This window comes from Spermophilus citellus (genome assembly GCF_964194105.1).
Source record: "Spermophilus citellus genome assembly, chromosome: 2".
Lineage (NCBI taxonomy): Eukaryota > Metazoa > Chordata > Mammalia > Rodentia > Sciuridae > Spermophilus > Spermophilus citellus.
The window spans coordinates 19,733,671-19,754,892 of NC_138183.1; the positions used below are offsets into that span (position 1 = coordinate 19,733,671).

Genomic DNA, 21,222 nt, shown 5'->3' on the forward strand with positions numbered 1-21,222 from the left:
GAAGGAGCACATGAGCATTCTGCATATAAATATACTTGGGAAAGATTTCTTCTTCTTCTTCTTCTTTTTTTTTTCTTAAACTGAACTTGGTTTCTGGTGTGGGCGGTGCATTCTCTAGCAGGGCAGGGCAGGCAGGCGGACTGCTATTCAGGGGGAGGGGAGAGGAAAGGGGAGGAGAAGCCCGTGATTAATTCCCCTTGGTGAGAGCTGCTCTATTTAATGGGGGGTTTGGGCCCAGGAGGAGTTAGAGACGCCTCCAGGACAGAGAAGCATGGCAGAAGATCTGGAACTGGGCTTCGGGGAGACAGCCAGCGTGGAAATGCTCCCCCAGGACGGCAGCGGCGGGCCCATGGCCAGAGCCAGGCTAGTAGCCAGGAGGGACGGCGTGTGCTGTGCCTTTACCTGCTGCCTGCTCGCCTTCCCCATCCTAGCAGGACTTACCGCCTATCTGCTGGTCAGCCAGCTCCAAACCCCAGGAGAAGACTGCACACCTGTCCCGGTAAGAAGCCCCACTCTGGCCTGGGAGTCAGGGGACCCTCTGCCAGCAGCAGCCCCATTGCACCCAGAGCTCCTGAGTGCATCACATTTTTTTTTCTTCCACATGCAAAGGAAATACAGAACTGCAGGGAAGAAAGTTCATCCTGGTTTCTCCTCACTATTTCCAGGGATCAAATGGACACTTCTTATATTTATATGGGTATAACGTCAAGCTCCGTGTGTTTAGGTGACAATAATTATAGCAGACTTATATCTTGAAAGCATTCCTTTGCTTTACCAAAAAAAAAAAAAAAAAAAAGGCACAGTGACACTTGCCTGCAATCCTAGTGGCTCCTGAGGCTGAGACAGGAGGAGGGCGAGTTCAAAGCCAGACTCAGCAACTCAGTGAGACCTGTTCTCTAAATAATACATTAAAGGGCTGGGGATGTGGGTCAGTGGTTAAGCACCCCCGGGGTTCAATCCTGGGTGCCAAAAAATAATAATAATAATTAAATTTTTAAAACACTCTTAAATACAGTCCTTGTAAAAACAAAAATTAGAAATCACAGATAAGGAAATAAGGAAAATGATCGTTGTGCATAAACTCCTAGAGATGACAACTGTTAATAGTTTGAGCAATATAATTCATATTATTTTTTAATAGAATGGGATTATTCTGAGTTTTCTAGTATATCATGATTTTATTTATATGATAAGTTCACAGCTGCCTGATAATGTGGATGACCATATTATCTTTAGATATGTGTGTGCTATGATTTATTTAACCAACTCCCTTTCTTGAGTTTAGAAAGATTGATTTTTTTAATGGTCAGAAAAAAAAAAAAAAACTCCTGCTTGATCTTCTCCCTGTAAGATCTTGTTGAGGGCTTTAGAGAAACTTAGTAAAAATGAACATAGACTCTAGGGCTTTCCGGTGATGGGGCGAGGGTACAGGTGTCTAGGAGAACATGAGCAATCTGGACTAGAAACTTCAGAAAACTACCTGAAAGCCTAAGGAATGTTATCAAAGAAATATCAATTTTAAAATAATCACCTGCACAATCCATGATAGCTGATTTAACTACAGTCCAAAGTATTAAATTCTCAAGGAGAAAATAATTGGTTTAATCGGCAACCTGGTCTCTCAGCAATCCCGGCCAGCTGCCATGCAGAGGGCAAGCTGTGGCTAATGTGTAACACTCGATGCTCCATCAGGGTCAACAAACAGGCTGTGATTCAGACAGCAGCATTCTTGGCCACCTGCCATTGCTTGTAAAATGTGGAAGCATGAAGACAAGCCGGAAATGCTTCTGAGATTGGAGAGCAGCAGGGCACAGGCAGTCAGGCAGTGACCCCTGGACCACCAGGCTGGTCTCTACGAGAAGCCAAAGCACAGCACCCATTGTGTGCACCAGGGCTCTCTCCAGCCAGCAGGTTTTCTAGGAGGAGACACCCAGTGACCTCCAGCCACCTGCACGCTCCTTGATTCCAAAGTGAACCTCACAGCACGGTGGCACCCCACCCCTACACCCCATGCCCATGTCTGTGATCCCCCACCATCAAAAACTAGAGGGCTTTGTCCATCTAGAAGACCTCAAAGTGGATGCCACTGTCTAGGGAAGTGAGCTGGGGACAGGAACTCTCACTAGATAGGAAGCCCCTTTAAGGAAGGTGCCAAGCCCCGGGGTTTGTCCCACACTTGCCCTACCCAGGGCTGGAGAAATGAACCAGGCTGAGACTGTCCCCTTTGTTATAGGGAAACTGTCCTTTCTGGAGAATGAACACGTGGAGATGTTTGGGGCTGTCACTTGGCCAGGCTTTGGAATTTAGTGCGTCAGAGGAAAGAGAGAGGGAAATAGGGGTGAGGCTGGGGCACATGTAGCAATCAGGATCCTGAAAAGCCACAGCTGGCCACTTGGAGAGGAGCATTTAAAGCAGAGTTTGGAGGCGGGTAAAGAAGAGCCTGTTTGCTGGGGAGGCACCGACTGAAGAAAACCAAAACAGAGGAGGGATTGGCGGCAGCAGGAAGCCACCAACCTACCACCCCTTACCATGGGGTTCTGTGCGGTTTTAGAGGAACTCGGGTCTTTCTGGGGGCCTGCAGAGTAGGGAGATCCCAGTCAAAGCAGCACAGAGGGGATGGACGGAGTAGGGAATGCTGGCAGCTCTCCTCTCCAAGCATCGGATCCCACTGACCAGACTCAACTGGAAGCCAGAGCTCCAAGAAGCCAGGGAGCAGCCATGCCCAGAGGCCAGCTTCAGCATGCACAGAGCAAGAATAAGAAGGGCAGAGGGCAGGTGTGCAGGGACAACCAAGCAGGAGGTGGATGAAGATGGGAATGAAGACGGGAAAACCCTCTCAAAGGATGGCTCTTAGACACCTGGACTTGAAACCCAGCCCCACTGCTTCTAGCCATGTGAAAACAGCCATGTGGCTTCATTTCTTTCAGCCTGTTTCCTTTATTTCCAAAAAGGGGTGTTACTCTCAACACCCTGACAGTTTCAATGAGGCAGGCGAAGAGCATCTCCCGTTGGAATGGGGCAGAGCTGGGTGCACACGGCTATTGTGATGTGATCATTGCTCTGTGTCAGACACCGGACAGCCACCAGAAAATGATCTGGGGCCTCAGGAGCTTCAAGTCTAATGCACAAACAAGGAAAGGAGCTATTTCAGAGTAGAGATCCTGTGGGTTCCAGATACCCTCCCAGCCCAGCCACAGACCTACAGTGGGGCAGGGAAGGCTTCCTGGAGAAAGGAAGAGGGTCACCTGCAGCTAGAAGACTGTGCCTGAAGTCCAGGTCCAGGACCCCATTGCACATAGAGCCAGTCAGACAATCACAGGCTACTGGGAGTAGGCCTTTGAAGGTCATCCAGCCCAAAGCCTTTTGTTTTGCAGATAGGGAAACCGAGACCCAGAGGGATGAAGGGATTTGCCAGAGGCCTCTGCCTCTAGTCAGTGGCAGAACCAAGATTTAAAACCAGCCCATCTGCCCCTACTGTTCTTTGTGTCGGGCAGCAGGGTTCATGCTGGACCAGAGGCAGACTGCCAGGCACAGGGAGGATGACGTCAGCAACTCCAGGGAGAAAGGAAAGCAGCCACAACTTCTCTCAACACCCCATGCCAGCCCCCAGCATGGGCTGCACATACCAAATCCAAGGCACCCCCAGAATCACCCACCCAGCACTCCTGGCCCAGGAGCAGGATCAGAGGGGTAGCCTGGCATGCTCCTGGTGTGGAAACTGAATTAAAAGCAAAACCTCCCAACTCAGAAATCCCCTCTCCAAAGGTAGCTGAGAAAGAAAATGCCTGTCTTATTGAATAAGCATCAAACTAGGATGTGATGCACACCACGTGCAATCTGCTAAGAGATCCGCAAAGCCAGGAAGAAATCACCTCTATGTAAATAGACAGGCAGCCGAGCCATCCCCTGCAAGTGAAGAGTGAAGTGCATCACAGCATCACAGCATCTCAGCACACATAGCAGGGGATACTTCCTTTTGATGAAAGAATTCACACATGCAAATGTGTTCTCAAAGGCATACAAAATTTCACGAAGAGCTCAGAGATCAGTACCTGTTAGCATGTAGGGAACTGGGTATCTGGGCCACAGCAGGAGAGGGACATGGATAAACCGATATTGCTTTGTAGTAATTGTATGTGTTGCCTACACAAAGAAAGATTGGGGTGGTAAAAATGTTTTAGGATTTTTAAGCTTCTGGAGCATTCTAGGCAAATTTGCATCTTGGGAAGATTGTCAATCAAAAGTTAAAACCCAGTCTGAATTATGGTCTAGTTCTTAATGTTTCCTAACCTCCCTGGGCTGCTTCTATAGAAATATGTATAAAATAGACAGTTAGAAATAAAGCACTGATGGTGTCCTGGATTAGTAGGATTGACCTTTATGACTGGGGAACTTCCCCAGTTGAGGGATGACATCATTGACTTCCCCACCTACCTTGGAATTTGACCTCACAAGCCGGAGAGCAGGTTTGGATGCTGTAAGGCTTTTTTCTTGGTCTCTGATATTCATGAGCTGTCTTCATACCTCCCACCCCAGCCCGGTCTTGGCCCAGTACCACATGAGCCCGCTGTACTTCAACCTTAGTCCAGGGATTCTTTAAGGCTTTTGATAGCTTCCACCGCCCTGAGGATGTGTCCACAGGCCCCACTCTGGCCGACAGGTGCCCTGAGGCCAGGCCTCCATCTTCCCTGGGCACACAGTCTATATATACTCCAAGAAAACCTGACCACATCAAGACTGCTTAGCCCCAAGCTCCAGCAAAGAATGGGCAGTCAGTCCTGTGCAGTGAGTCATCAGAGATGCTGCAGGAAGCCTGCCTGCCCAGGGCTGTGCCCCTGCCCATCTCTCCCTCCTATCAAGAATCATCTAGAATCCTGTCTAGGATCATCTGCACACATTCCCCACATTCTCCCTGATTCCCTCCAATCTCATTTCCATCCTTTCCTGGAAATCCTACAAGGGCCCTTATACCCCTTCCCCTTGCCATCCTCTTGAGACCCTCTTGAGACCCTCTGATCTCCATCCAGACCAACAAGGCTCCATTGTGATGCCAGCTCAGGCTTTAGAGTCACACCAACTGGAGAAAGCCATGGCTCATCACACCATAGCTGTGACCTCTGAGTATTTCCTATGCATCAGACACCATGCTCAATTTTTTCATATTTAGGGTTTTAAGAAGAGTAAATAAGATCATGCCTATAAATGCTTGGTGTGTTACCTGACATAAACACACCAACATGTTATTATTACTACACCTATCATCTCAGTAATCTTTGAAATCACACAATAAGTGCTACTTTTATCCCCATTTCAGATATGATGAAACTGAGGCTTAGAGAAGTTAAGCAATGTGACCAAAGTCTTAAAGAATGGGACACTGAAATTTAAACCCACTGTATATTTTCCTCCTGAACACTATGCTCACAAGGTGCTCACCTCCTGAGGTGACCAGATTTAATCCTGAGAAATCTGGCACATAGTAAGCACTCAGTAAATGCTAGTTCCCTTTCCTTCCCTAAGAGTACCTAGGATATCTGGCAAGCAGACTGCACTTATTATATGATTTCTGAATGGAGACAAGGATGAGGGAGATGAGCAAGATATCAGACCTCTGTGAGCCTCGGACTCACTGCCCATGACATGAAAAAGATAATGCACACTCTTCACAGTACTGTGGTAAGAATTCGACAAGACGTCCAGAAAGCTGTTAAAAGGGTAAATGCTCAACAGATGCTATTTCCCTACTGAATCCTCCTTGGCTGAGCCCTTTGGTCTCATGTTCCCCTTTGGGAAGGAAGACCACAATGATAATCCTTCTCAGTGTTGTCTAGAGGAAGCAAAGGGGTCCTTAAGAAGAAAGTTCTCTGTAATTGCAAACTATTGATCCCTCTGCAGAGCTGCTCCTGCTGTCCCCTCAGGAAGCCTCAGCACACCTGGAAGAGAAGTCCCTCTGCAAGGGTCAGGCTGTGGGCAGAGGGCAGGCAAAGCAGAGGTAGCATAGGTGCACTGCCGCCATGCATGGGGAGAAGGGTGAGCGAGTTGTGGGTGGGAGTCCCCAGAGTCCATGGCAGCTTGTAGCTGGTCATTTCAGGACCCACTGTTTACCCCATTAAGTGGACTTACACATGACTGGGTGCCCAGCCAGCTCAGCACACCTGGAAGGGCACACACTCACCTGCCGGCCACAGCAGCAAGAGATCACCTCCCAGCCTGACCTCCTTAAGGAGGCCCAGCCACGGACAGCGACACACACAAGACTCAAAATGAATGGGTGTAAATTCCGTCCCCTCAACACCTTTCCATTCTGAAAGGGCAGAAATCCAGCAGCAAACTATGGACAGAGGAATCCTATTGAATGTCTACCCATGGAGAAAGAGAAAGCCTCCGAGTGCCTACAGGATCCTAAAATCTGCTGTTTGTCATAAAAGGACATCACAAGGGCTTCTGGTTACAACTCAAGTTATAGAACCAACCATACATATCACAAGCACCTCCTGAGCCCAAGGAGGGAGGAAAGTGAATGGGATACCCACTCTATGTGAGTGGTCTTTCTGAGCATTACAGTGGTCCCAAGAGAAAAGAATCATTGTCATTTTTATTGTGAGGAAACTAGGGTACACTGAGATTAGCTGACATGTCAAAATCAGGGTATCAGGAAATACCAGAGTTGGGATTTCCAGATTTGCTTGGCTATGAATCTTTGCTCTGTGCTGTGCTAATAGAGTATGCAAAGCCAGGTCCAGGGCCCCTTGGAGGAGGATGAAATGAATGACCTCAGACTACAACATTTCCAGGTGGAATTCATCCTTGTGAAAGTACATATGGGGAAAAGGCAAATGTCTGTGTGTTTCTCCTGGACATGCCGGAGGATGGTGTGGGTCATAAAACATTTATGCCTTTGCAATTGCAGCATCCAGACAGCGAGAAATCAATCTCTCTTCCTGTTTATGAATAGATGCAGGGAATGACTACAGAATATGGGAGGAAAGGCTAAGTGGGTCGTTAGTTAAAATACACTCCAGGGAGCTTCCTGGGGAAGTGCCAGAAAATCTCAAAGACCATTTCATTTCAGGCTCCTCCATCTCTTGTCCTCAGTTAAAGTTTATGGAGCTCCCGATACGTGCCAGGGTGTGCACGTGCTCAGATCCCAGGCTCTCTGTTCGTCTTTGACCTTGAACAGTTGCTTATCCTCTGTAAACTCCCATTATAAGTCTTGCGTAGATTCATAAAATGGTAGTGCCAACCGCTTCTTTGAAAAAGAATCTTGGATGAGGATCACACATGAGTGCCCAGGGCAGGACCTGCCACCCAGGGGGACACTCAGCTAAATAAGTCTCCCTCTTCATGCCACCCTTGCTTATGCCCCCTTTGAAGAATTAGAGTAATTCCAGAAATGCCTATAGCAATAGGTTGTGGTCAGTTTGCATCAGGGATGACCAACCAACATACAAAAAGAAAAAAAGAAAGAAAATTAAGTGAGAGTGAAAGTCTCCTATAGGTCAGGAAAGTGGGGGTGGGGTGCAGGAATTACCAGCGTTTTTCCAGGGCTAACGTACACTGGTGGTCACAGGCATGGTGGTCACAGGCATGCCACTGTCCCATGAAGGCGTATGCCCACAGGTGTACACATTTGCCTTTGCTGACTCTGGCTCGTGGCCAAGCCTTGCAACCCTCAATAGAGATTTATAAAGCCTCAACAGTGCTCCACACAGACCCTGCGGACTATTTTCTTGGTTGTTTTTATTTTTATTTTCTAGTTGTAGTTATACAATACCCTTGGTTTTACTTATTTTTATGTGGTGCTGAGGATCGAACCCAGTGCCTTGCATGTGTTAGGTGAGCGCTCTACCGCTGAGCCACAACCCCAGCCGCAAGCCTGCAGACTTTTTTTTTTTAAAAGAGAGAGGGAGAGAGAGAGAGAGAGAATTTTTTTAATATTTATTTTCCAGTTATCGGCAGACACAACATCTTTTGTTTGTATGTGATGCTGAGGATCGAACCCGGGCTGCACGCATGCCAGGCGAGCGCGCCACCGCTTGAGCCACATCCCCAGCCCCAAGCCTGCAGACTTTTAAAGACCCTAGCACTGAGATAATAGCCACGCACTCGTATGCAACTGAAGTTTTCTAATCATAAACAAATGTCTCTTCTAGATGTCTGGATTGCAAAATCTGACTGCAGTCATTAAATCTGAACTTTACTCCCTCTCCTGCTCTCTTCTCTGCCTCTCTCTTCCTGATGCCTGAGAATCTGTGCATTTTGCCAGTTGTATGATCCCACAGGGGGTGCCGGTTACTGGGAACACAGTAGTGAGATGAGCAGGCAGACTGGATCCCTCCTTAAATCCCAATAGAGAAAGAAAAGTGATAGCACACAAATAAAGAATAAAATTGGGCCAGGCACGGTGGCTCATGCCTGGAATCCCAGCAGCTCAGGAGGCTGAGGCAGGAGGATCGTGAATTCAAAGCCAACCTCAGCAATGGTGAGGCGCTAAGCAACTCAGTGAGACCCTATCTCTAAATAAAATACAAAACAGGGTTGGGGATGGGGCTCAGTGGTCGAGTGCCCCTGAGTTCAATCCCCAGTACCAAAAAAAGAATAAAATTGGACCCTGGCTCTCAGCAAGCTGCTTGAGCAGACATGTCTAGGGGAATAAATCCTATTCTTCAACATGGGCCCCCTGCCTCTTCTAATTTGGAGGCCAATGCTGCAGTGAACAATCCTCCTCAGGAGCCACTGTCTTCTTGGTGCCCCAGAGCGACCCAGAAGCGATGGAGTCAGGCCAGGGTTGGAAGATGCACTACATTTTATTGCCCTGATTTTGCCAACAACCATGTTAAGAGCAAGCACCGGGACAGCCCAAGTGCCCAAACCCTCCCTCACATAAGCTACTGTTCCATCCTCTCCAGTCTCTTCCTCGTTCGTTGCTTTTTCCTATCATAGTAATCTTCCTCTGGTGCTAGACAGAGTCACTGTTAAGAGAAGCAGCAATGGAAACCTGGAGTCTGTTCCTGAGGAGAGTCTGAACCGATGTTCTTCTTGGGGACTGTCAGAATGTCATGGCTTGTGACATCTGCCAACAGGCACTGGCACAGCCTCCAGCTGTTTGGCATCATAGTAGGCCTCTAAAATTTTACCCATCCTTCCATACATGGAAGTAAAACTCATGTCGAAAGAGTAGAAATCCAACAGAGCAATTGGGAAATCGTGTTTGTGTCCCAGATAAAATGCTAATAATAGTGGGATTCCCAGGCAAAAAAGAAAAGGCTCCAAACTTAACTGAGTGTCTACTCAGCCAAACCTAAACAGGATATTTAAGAAGATTTCTCAGCAGAAAATTAAATGAAGCAAAACGAAGGCCAACCAAGGCAGATACCCCTCCTTACACAGGGTGTGCCGTCAACAGCTCCCTAGTTGGGACCCCACCTGCCGCTCTCTGCCCTGCAAAGAGAATAATTCCTTTCTCAGCTCTGTCCATAGCAAGTCAGAGAACAGCTCACTCCTGGGCTGCTTCTCAAGCCCAGCAAAGTTGCTGATGTTGGACGGGTGCTCACAGCACTTGGGTCTAGGTTTTTGGAAGATTTCTGTCCTCGTGACCCCACACAAACTGTACACCTGTAGAAGAAAGGCCCGGTTTTCCGGTTTCCCCGTTTTCTACCAGGCCTCCTTGCTCCTGCACGAGCTGTTACGAGGTCTAGAATGGCCACAGCCTCTTTGCTCACCTGGCTGAAGTCTGCAGGACCTATAAGATCCAGTTCAGGGTGATTTCCCCTGATTTCCCCACCTCTGGGTCAGATCTGTTTCCTGAACTTCGGGCTTGTCCTGCTGTCACCTCTCATGGAAATGCTGAAACGTATCTCCCACCTCAGCTGATGAGGAGCTGGCCCAGCAGCTGCAGGGTGCAGTGGCTTAGGGCTTGGGATTCTGCAGTCACATGACCTGAGTTAACTCCTACTCTTCCACTTTCCAGATGTAGGAAACTAGGTGAGTTATTTCCCTCCATGAGCCCCACTGTCAGTGCGGGAATGTGAATGCGTCCACCTTAGAGTGTCCTTGTGAAGCTGAAGAGGATACCTGTGAGGGGCTTAGCGTAGCACCGAGTCACCACTCCTTCCATAATGCAGCTGCGCTTATGGCACTTGTAAATCCTTTGAGTCAGGTGCTGTGGCTGCCTCTTAGAGCTGGGGTGCAGAGGGCTTGGGGAGGAGGAAATAGCCGGTGGCAAAGGCTGAGCTGGCAAATGGGAACCTCACTGTCAGGACAAGATGGGACGCGTCTGGAAGCCAGGGGGAGCACTGAAGATTCTGCAAGCAGTTATGTGTTGACACAGCAAAGCTTTAGAAGGCAGGCTAGGGAACGGACCTGAGAAAGGGAGAGACTGGAGGCCTGAAGACCAGCCCGGAGGCTGCTGGAAGATTCCAGAAGAGCAGCATAGCAAGGCCTGGCGTGGAGTATGAATGCGAGAGCCACAAAACAGAAATGGCACATCTTGTCTTTATGGAAGAAGAAAGAAGCGAATTTCAGACCTGGGAACCCAGGGAGCAGTCATGGTACCATCAACAGAACGGGGACACAGATGGAAAGGGGACAGAGGGACAATGAGGTTAGCTCATCAGTCAAAGACCAGGCTTCGCCCTTGAGAGGGCCTCCAGTGGAGGTGAGGTAGGGCAGCTTGAGGGAAAAGGGAGCCTGGAGGTGCCAGCTCTACAGAGTCACTGCTGTGACAGACCTGCTCCCAGACCTCACCTCCATGTGACACTGCTGCTGCCACATGACCATGCAGAGACAGCCACACACTCACCACCTCACACACAGGCGATTCCCCATTCCCTAGTGCACTCACAACACACACGTGAGCACACATGGACTATTAGACATAAAACAGATCAAGTATTCATGGCGCCAGAAGGAGCAGCCATTAGTGGGGACTGTGTAGTTACAAGAACCAAGTCAGAGGGCTGGGCTCAGTCAAACTCAGTTGGAGCATTTTTTTTAAACATTGCAAAATGTGAGACAGGGACATAACCCCTAGCTAAGAGCGTGCATTTGCTCCTGAGCTTTAAGTCTAGACTTGTGACCTGTGGCTCGCTCTTTTCCCATGTGTCCTTTGCACTCACTGACTCTTGCATTTTCTGATTTGACCCTCCCCTCCACCCTGCAAGTCACTTAGGGTCAGGAATGTTGTCATTCCCACTTCACGAATGAGGACACACAAGCTCAGAGAGGAAAGTCTTTCTCAAAATTGTATTGTTAATAAATGATGGAACCATGATTCAAATTCAGCCAGTCTGCCCCCCGGGCGGTTATGTTTCCCCTGCCACATGGTATCTGAAATGACTCACAGACCAGGACGGCGATGATGTTCTTTTTGTATTGTAAGCCAACAAGAAAGAAGGGGTAGGATGATGTGAAGGGGATCATGCCCATTATTTCTTTTGCTGTATCCTTCTTTTAAGAAAAGTTCCCATTTTTAAGTTGTGATTGCGGGGGGGGGGGGGATAAAGTAAATACCATTATTTATTCAAATAATAGGAGCAATGATAAGTTTCTGAGATCCCTTGGAATCAAATAAGAAAAGCTCTTTGGAAAGAACTTTTGAAGCTGAGATTCAAGGGCAAGCAGAAGAGAGAAAGGCCACTAGAGATGGCCCAAGAGGAAAGCGGAGTGCTAAGGTGCAAGATTCTCACCAACCAAAATAGTCTCCCACCACGTCCCTCGTCACAGAGGACCCAGCAGCAGCATCCTGATCATACCATGCCCTGGGGTCACAAGGACCACAGGGAGTCTAAACCATATCCTTCTTTCTCCACAGACTCAAAAAGAACAGGAGTTTGGAACCTCACATCAGCCATTTTGTAAGTATGTTCATCTTTGAGGTCCTTTCTTGGGGGGAACAAGAACATTTCTAATAGTGATAGGTTGGTATTTGGGAGATGGATCTTGAATTACCCAGTTGCTAAGCTGAGGGTGCAGACCTAGAGGAACAGGGAGGCTTCCCCTAAGAAGGCGCAACAGCACCATGGCCAAGTGCAGGGCCTGCAGAGCTGGTGGCCCAAAAGCAAACCATAGTCCTGGAATGTATTAGCATACGACCCCTGATCAAACAATTCCACCTGTCTCTGTCACCATTTATTCACCTCTAAACCTGGTTTTGTAGCTCCTCAACAGAGTTAGAGTGAATTCAATTAGTTCATTCCTATAAAGGGATGAGGACAATACCCCCACATCAGAAGTACAGGGTGGCCTTTTGCTTTTTATCATTATCAACACCATCAGCTTTATCCCTGCAGTTAGAATACCCTTTATTCAATATCATCATCTCTGAGAGTCAAAGGGAAATTCTAAGGTTTTCTCAAGAACTAATGGGGAAAATGAAGGCTCAGAGAGGGAAAAGGACCTCCCAAGTTCAAAGAGCTACAGGGTAGATTCCACCTGTCCTCTGAAACTCCAGAGGACAGAGAGAATGCAGAAGTGTGTGTGTTAAAAACCCACTGAGAAACGAGAAAGTTAGAAAGCAAGTGTCCTCTACTGACCCATGTTTGTTGGGCCATTGAGATACCTCGTGGGTAGAATGAAAGGAACCATGGAGAGAGCAAAAGGCCAGTTAGCTCTCATGAAAGCAGCATGGGGAGAAGGAGCAGCACGTTCTACTTTACCGAGCAAGAACCATGTGCCAAGAATCATGCTAAACACTCTCCATCCATGGAAGAGATCACAGTACCCATCTTAGAGATGAGAAAAATGAGTTTCAGCTCAGACAACTTCCCAAATCATGGGGCCAAGATCCATTTGCACTCAAGACTCTCCTAAATCTCCCCTGTCCCCAGAAGTGCTTACGACAGGTTCCACATACCAATCCCAAGTCCACAGGAGTGAAACTGGACCAGGCTGGCCGAGACCAATGTTCTCTCCCAAACTTCCAAAGTGCAGTCCTCACCCCCTGTCTCCCTCTGACTTATGCAAGCATCTCTCCTTTTGTTACAGACGCACATCTCCAAGCTGATAGAGAGAAGCCCAGGGCACACCTGACAGGTAAGAGTCCTGGGTTAAGTTGTAATGGGAAAAAGGAAATAAAGCAAGTACCATTATTTGTTCAAATAACAGAAGCAATGTAAGTTGCTGTGACCCCCTGGGATAGAACAAGAAAAGCTTTCAGGAAACAACCTGGAAGCTGAGATTCAGAGAAGAGAGAAAGACCATTGGGAGTGTCCATAGTCCTAAGATTTCTTTTTCAGTATATTTACTCAAACTCATTCTGGTAGCTTTAAACTGGAAACAGACTTCTCCCAATCAAAGGTTTCCAGATGTCTCCCTCCCTATGAAGGATCCAAAGGCCTATGTCTCTTGCATACTTTCTGATTCTATCATCCTTCCCTTCCCCCTCCCCTCCCCTCTCCTCCCCTCCTCTCCCTCCTCTCCTCTCCACCTCTCTCTCTCTCTCTCTCTCTCTCTCTCTCTCTCTCTCTCTCTCTCTCTGTATGTTTGATTCACATAGTCAGTCATTTAGAAATGGACTTCCTTAGACTGGAGCTTCAAGTAATTCTGGATCTGGTCACAGATGAAAGGGCCCCAAACTTAGCAATCTATCCATTTCACCTATACACCCTTCAAGATGATGTCATTAGACATTTGCATTCAAGAAGTTATTTCCAAAGAATTTCCTGTAATGTGAACCCGTTCAGAGGAATCTCATCATGTCAGCAGATGGCCACTTTTCCAAGTCTAATGTGGAAATTCCAGGTCCCACATACCTGAAGTTCATAGACCTCTGAAACTCCAGAGGGGAGAGAGAGAGAGAGAGAGAGAGAGAGAGAGAGAGAGAGAGAGAGAGAGAGAGACAATGCAGAAGTGTGTGTGTTAAAAACCCCACTGAGAAACAAGAAAGTTAGAAAGCAAGTGTACTCTCCTGACCGGTGAACATTTGCAACAGTCAAGGGAATATCCTTGCAGCCCAAGATTTTTGTGTTACTATTTGACTAAGAGGGGATTGTTGGTGGCAAGTCCTGAGCAAGGATTAGTACCAGGGAGATGCCAAGTTGCCATCATTTTCCCCTTTTGTGTAAGAACAGGAGGGAGATTGGGTATGCATTTGGAGATGCCATCCCTCTTTTTATGAATAAAGAGACATAGAAACTGGGGAAGAGGCCATCTCCCACTGGGCTCCCAATATGTGCCAGACTGCAACAGGCATTTGACCTCCATCGTCTCATTTAATCTACATATTAGTCCTATAACCAGGCAGTAGATGGCCCCATTCACAGATGGAAAACTATGGCTTGGGCAACTAAAGTCACATGTTCCAAGCCAGTTGTCCAGGAAATGGAAGTATTCCAACTTCAGCTTGCCTTTCAAAACTGCACTTTCCATGGCAACACACTTCCTCTCACAACTCCTACCTGTTGATGTCGACATAGCCAATTGCACGCCAATCCAATAGAACTTGCCTTAACTGGAGGCTTCACGGATTTTGCCTTTGCATCATCTAAGAAGAATTCTTTTAAAAAATTAGCCTGTCATCTTGAAAGCAGGAACAGAGGCTTCCTTTATGTGGAGTTCACAAAGGCCATCTAGTGGGGGGACAAGAGAAGTCCCTACACATTTGGAATGTGTCATAGTTGTAAAGGAGACCCTAGTCCATTCAACAATGGGAAAGACACTATACAAAACCAGAAACTAGATCTCAGGACGCCCAGTGGGTATGCTGGTTGCTAAATGGTTCCTTTAAACACAACCTATCCCAAAACTGTAGATTGGGTACATAATGGCAATTGCTATGGGTTTCAAAAAAGCAGTTATAGGAAATAAAAATGGTTTTATTTCTCCCCAAAAGAATTAGTTTTACTGCAGAATATCTTATTTGAAATCAGTGGTTTGAATCAAGTTTGATTCTACTCCTTGCCTTCTGCTATTAACATTTTTATAAAAGCATTCACTAGTATGTTTATATAATGTCTACATATGACTAATGCAGACATAAGAACATATATAAACAGATCTCAAAGAAAATAGAGTGGTTTTTTTTGTCTGTCAAAATGAAAGATAGATTTATTTGAGGGAAGAAAAATTGAGTACAACTTTATCCAGCCAATTGTGATTTAAAAAAAATAATCACGTCTGCTATGTACACTTAATCTTCAGAATGACACTCTTGAAAAGCTTTATCCCCAGTTCACAGACAGGAGACTGAGGCTCAGAGAAGAGAGTGAACCTGCAGAATAGATTAGTGAGCCAGTGTATTGCAGAATCACAGTTGGTACTGGGCCCAATGGCCCCAAGCCCAGGTCCCTTCCACTCCACAAGTCAATTACATTGACTTATATTTTGGCTCTGTCAATGTAGAAAAAGAATTTCCAAAATGTTCTAAGTCTCTGCTTCCAACATGTCCTGCAAGGTAATTCTTTATTAATTACGGCCTGTGATTCCTCTGACTTTGGATGGGAATTGGAATGCAGAGATGGGAACACCTCTCTCTCTCTCTCTCTCTCTCTCTCTCTCTCTCTCTCTCTCTCTCTCTCTCTCTCTCTCTTTCTCCTGATAAAAGTGAATAAACTTTAGAGAATATCCCAATAGCTGGGGGTTTTACACATATCACTTCTTTTAATCCTTTCCACAGTATTATCTCTATTTTTTTAAAGATCTGTCAATTAAAAACCAAGACAGATTCCATAAGGAGACTCATTATACAAAAAGGATTATTACTAGAGGTGGGAGTGAAGGGAAAGAAGAAACTACAGTCCTGGGCTCAGTATTCCTGTGGAATTGATTCCAGGGCTCCTGCAAATACCCAAAGCCTCAGATGGAAGATGCTATAGTATTTACACATAACTCATGTAAGTCCTACCTTGTCTTTAAATCACTCTAGACGATTTATAATAGCTAATACAACGTGAATGCTCTGTAAATAGTTTTCTACTGTATTGATTAGGGAATCATGAAAAGAAGAAGTCTGTATACGTTCAGTACAGACACAGGTTTGTTCTGTTTTGTTTGCAGTATTTTCCATCTTCATCCTCAGTTGGTTGAATCTGTGGATACGGAACTGAAGATAGGTAGGGCTGTCTGTACTGGGCCTGGGAGGGGACTAAGGCACTAGGAAGAATCTGTGACAGTGAGATATGCTAGTTTCTCCAGAGTGAAGCTAAAAAATGTTTGTGTTTGATCTCTATAAGCAAAGTGAACAAAACTAGAAAGAAGCAGGTACAGGGAAGTGGGGTGAAAGAGTGGCACGATTGGAATAGAGAATGTTCTACCCCAAGGCTAGCCTAGTCTCAGAAGGGCTATCTGCTGCTCGGGCTGAGGCTGGGCCAAAGCCCAGGTCCTGGGAGAAGGAAAGAAGCTTAACCAGTTTGGTCAATAAGCATTTTGTTCCAGTTGGTCCGTGAGGATAAAACAGTTGTGCTCATCATTCCTGTGGTATCTGGCCTGGTCGTGGGTAGACAAGGGTGGCATCCATAAGCTGGGCTAAGTTGTTGGGGAAGACAGCCCTTTGCTGTAAGCCATTTTCTGGAACACAGAGGAGTGAGGGGATTTCTTAACCTTCACTGTTTTTCAGGATTACAGGCCTCTGGCAAAATTCCAAAATTGTTCAATCAGAAAGCTCAGCCTGAGAAAAGGAAAGTCATTTTCCCCAGGTCCCCCATCCAGATGCCACACCCTGAACAAGCATCCACCTCTACTCACGTACCCTTCCTCCCCAGGGCTGTTGGTAGTCCTTGGTTTATCTCAGTCCTTGTGCTCTTTGAAAAATGATAGAAGACTTTTTAGCCAAGTCCACAGGTTCCACCTTGACTCATTCAAACCTCTTTCTTATCTTTGCAGTTGTGAGACAGACTCCCTCACCACACCTGAAAAACCAGTTCCCAGCTCTGCACTGGGAACATGAACTGGGCTTGGCCTTCACCAAGAACAAGATGAAGTACACCAACAAATTCCTGGTGATCCCAGAGTCGGGAGACTACTTTGTTTACTCCCAGATCACGTTCCGTGGGACCAAGTCTGAGTGTGGCAGCATCAGCCAGGGGAGACAACAGATCAAGCCGGACTCCATCATCGTGGTCATCACCAAGGTAACAGACAGCTACCCTGAGCCCGCCCAGCTCCTAACAGGGACCAAGTCCGTGTGTGAAATTAGCAACAACTGGTTCCAGCCCCTCTACCTCGGGGCCATGTTCTCCTTGAGAGAAGGGGACAAGCTGATGGTGAATGTCAGTGACATCTCTTTGGTGGATTACACAAAAGAAGATAAGACCTTCTTTGGGGCCTTCTTGCTATAGGGGTAAAGCAGGTGTCCCTGCCTCCTACCTCCCAATTTGGTCCATTCAGATGTAATTATAGCCAGGGGTTTTCTTGGGGTCAGAGGTAGGGGGCATTCCACAGGGGCAGTGGTTTAGCTATGTAGGGCCCCAGAGTTCACACTGATGAGAATACTAATGGGGTGGGGAGCAGAATAGAGCAGACAAGTCCTCACGGTGGCTTGAAGGAGCATGGAGTTTCTGGAACACTGATCAGCAAGCGAACGAACTGTCTGCTCAGATCAGGATTTAAAGGACATTTCCATGCCTCCCTGCTAGGTGATTGTCACCTGTACTCCGTTTATGGATCAGTTTGATCAGAGTTTTGCCTTAGTTCAGGAGCTTTTGACAAAACCCAAAGAAAATCCAAGAAAACTGTATACCCTGAGGAGGAAAAATCCTTTATGGTGTTTCACATACTTTCATGCCTATTCTGAAGAAGAAAGAGAAAGAGAAAAAGAAAGAGAGAGAGAGATGGTATTTCACATGAATTTTGTTCAAAAAGGAATTGGTCTTCATGCCATGTCTGGTCTATGACAAAAGCTACCCTTCTCTTGATTGTGTACACAATTACCAAAATAAGCAAGTGTGAGTTCCACCTGCATATCATAAACCTCAGCAAGTGCAAGGTTCAGAGCAGTATTCTTGTGTACCTATCGTGTTCTGGGCACTGTGAAGAACAAGACACATTCTACTCAAAACTTACATAATTACCACTAAATGCTTCCTGGTCAAATATCAATTGAGATACTCCAAAGAAGAACTTCAAACCCCCCAAAATTACATATGTCATCTGAAAATGTTATTTCTAGAACTATCTTGTGAAGATAAGCCATTGATCAAATCACTCAAGAAACATGAAGATCATTCAAGTGAACTAGACATACACAAAACTTGATTGATGCCAGGAGAAAACAGAATTTATTCTCTGGGAAGGAAAAAAAAATGTCAGCCATCAAATCTGGATGGGTTAACCTGGGTCCACTTTGAAGTTTGTTTTGCAACTTTATGTACAGAGACTTAACTTGGTGTTATTCCCTTAAAATATAAGGGACTTAAATATAGGGTTAATTAATCAGCCCAGTCTAGAGGACATTGAGAATGTCCCTTCTATGCTTCAGTGATACATATGCCCTCGTTGGTATGATTCTCGTGCCCTGCTACATCAAAGGTCAGATGGCAGTTCTGCTCTCTTAGCCTCTGTTGACTGGAACCCACCAATTTGTTTCTCAGGATCCTCTGAGCTCCTTGGAATGCAAAGGGTTAACTTCCTGCAGGCTGTGTAGTCTGAGAGCATCTCAGGGTGACACAGCTGGGAACCTCCTGTACCACAGCCTCTACTAGACATGCTCCTGATCATGGAAGACCTCACAGATAGGTCTCAGCAGAACTTGATCCTGCACTCACTCTTACACTGGGTGCCAGGCAACTCTAGAGGCAAAGAGACATTAGACGTGGCTCCTGAACACAGTGACGGGTTGAGTCTTGGTACTGGATCAACATCAGTTGAGTACTAATTAAATACAAACCAATGTCCAGTTTCTCCATTGAGAGATGACAACACCCCACGAATCTTCTGACCTCTGCTAGGGCTAACTTCTCCGGGTTTCTTCCTTACCTTCAGCTTCTTCAGTCAGCTCAAGACTCAGGGACACTGGGGGCAGGGAAGGCTGTGGTCTCCACCTGGTTCAGAGTCTTCTTAGAGGAAGTAAGATCTGAAAGAAGGTGGGCAGCCCCCAAAGACCACAAAGAAAGGGCAACTCCAAAGCAGGAATCATCCCCTGCTTCAAACAGAAAGGAAAGGTTTCTCATTAACTCTAAAATTAGTGTGACCAAGAATGTTCCCCCAACCACCCCATAGAACCATATTTATTGTATATCAAGAATGCCTCACAATGACCTAGCATAGCTCCAGGATCAGAACTAGCATCCTATTCTGAATTAGAGGTCAGAATGCTGTGTCTACCCAGTGCAGAAGAGCTTCCAGCAACCAGGGCTGCCAGAAAAGGATTTGCACCAAAGAGGCCCCAGGGAACCACTCACCTGCTCCACTAATAGGCTTTGTGTCGAGGACCTTCAAATTTGCTCAAGGGTGATCTAGTGGATTTGGAAGTTTATCCAGGACAGAAATTTCCTAATATCTTAAGACACTTGAATCTTTGGCAAAATCTCTGCCAAGTATTTATTTTGCGCCTGTCGTCAGCTCGTTTACTGAATTATGTGGCTCAAGTTTTCACTGTTGGTTTTGTGAAATTCTTAACAATTTATCTTGTAGTGTTCAGCCACACATTCCTAATAACGCTCAAGTCAGAACTTCTGTTTCCAAGGCATTATCTCGATAGCAGACGTGATTGTTGCTATTTTTAAAAGTAAGGTGGAAAAATGCTTCCTAAGAACTTGTGATGGTCCCCAGAGGAGGCTAATGGCATGCATTCAGAGCTTGGGAGAGAAGGGGATGTTTTACAAAACAGATAATTTAGGGAGAAAGTTCTTTACGGGTTAAATGTCTCTTAAAAACCTGAACTCTAATCAATTCCACAAACATTTACTGAGTACCTACTTACCCTGAGGATACAGAAATAAATTATTTTTAGTCTCAGACATGCAGATTCTAACTGCTCTGTAGCTCCACTTTCTGCAGATCTCTTAATTTAATTTGGTTGTAAATTAGCTTATTAATTAGCTAACTTTGGGCGCATGGATGCTTTCTTATTACAAAAAAAAAGGGGGTACCATTCGATGCAGTCTGAGCATTAACAAAATGATTTGTATTTATTCTGTATTTTTAATAGCTACTCAAAGAGCAGTTTTTTATAAATAAATAGAGGGGAAAAAAACAAAGATACCATTTTCTAAGGTTGGATCCACTATTTGATAAGCTACATGTAGAGAAAGATCATCATTTACTGGTCTCATGTTTGGTCACCAACACCCTTGAAAATATTCGAATTCTAAAGATGACCCAGGGATCACTTGAAAATACTGTATTTCTCAACAAATTCATGGGTCACTAGCATTTTGACCTTAGCATGGTTTAGATCTATTTGGCAGAATTGTTGGGCTACTAAAATTTCTACTTTTTTTTTTTTTTTTTGGATTAAGATACAATAGGAAAAGTGAAAATCGTAATTTTTTCATATCCTAAAATGTGTCAGTTGGGTTCAGTGACAGGGCATGTCAGAGTCCTTGGCTCCATTTCAGTCCAAGCTCTATCACCCCCTGGATTATAAAAGGTCAGTTAGCTCACCATACATAAGGCATGGCCATTGCCAATGTTCTCTTGCAAGGTTTTTTCTCAAGTCCTTGCTCAGCCCTGTTCCCATGATTGTGACATAGGGGATTAACTTGTAGGACATGTCTATTTCTATTCTGTAACTTGCAAAACACATGCCCATCTCTCCTGCCTCAAAATTTTTTCTGTTCTTTCATGGCCCAGAATCCTGGAAACTTTTGTCATTTTTAGCAGAATTTTCTTTCAGTGTACATCATTATTCTTGGTGTTAATATTATTATTGCATCTTATTGGCAGCTAGGCCTTTGGAGAATTCAGTGAACTATTAACCCCGAAATCCTTTTGCACCAGTGGTGAGTGGTTAGGTCAGAGAAGCCACGTTCATGCCTCGCCCCACTCTAACAACCATATCTACAATCTCCCAAGCTCTGAGACACATTTGTTCCCACCTCTTCCATCACTTCATTTTAAGAAACTATTGTACCAGCCTGAATAGAAGTTACTCATCCAGGATGACCCAACGAGTTAACAGCAGATCTAGAGCCAGGTTCTGTCTTCCTGAGTCGTAATTCTGGGATCATCCAATTATGTTCTACTCTTGGCTAACAGTGAGCAATTTATGACCAGAGAAGAACAAAAGAAGTATCTTCAAATACCAAGGGGGCAATGTAGAAAGGGGAGGAGAATTCTTCCATATAT

The 21,222-nt window shown here is 45.8% G+C and overlaps 1 protein-coding gene across 1 annotated transcript; it reads left to right on the top strand.

The window, feature by feature from the left end:
* Positions 1-252: 252 nt before the first annotated feature.
* Positions 253-20,190, top strand: TNFSF15 (TNF superfamily member 15). The gene is made up of 4 exons (XM_081280548.1): positions 253-499; positions 11,813-11,855; positions 12,985-13,032; positions 16,819-20,190. The coding sequence occupies exons 1-4, from the start codon at positions 272-274 to the stop codon at positions 17,271-17,273; spliced, it is 774 nt and encodes a 257-aa protein (XP_081136674.1). The 5' UTR covers positions 253-271; the 3' UTR covers positions 17,274-20,190.
* Positions 20,191-21,222: the final 1,032 nt, after the last annotated feature.

Bases quoted from the DNA above. Each gene is read 5' to 3' on its own strand.
- TNFSF15 (XM_081280548.1), top strand. From the start codon at position 272: ATGGCAGAAGATCTGGAACTGGGCTTCGGGGAGACAGCCAGCGTGGAA. The intron at 11,856-12,984 runs GTAAGTATGTTC...CTTTTGTTACAG, and splicing joins AACCTCACATCAGCCATTTT to ACGCACATCTCCAAGCTGAT. The intron at 13,033-16,818 runs GTAAGAGTCCTG...TTATCTTTGCAG, and splicing joins GCCCAGGGCACACCTGACAG to TTGTGAGACAGACTCCCTCA.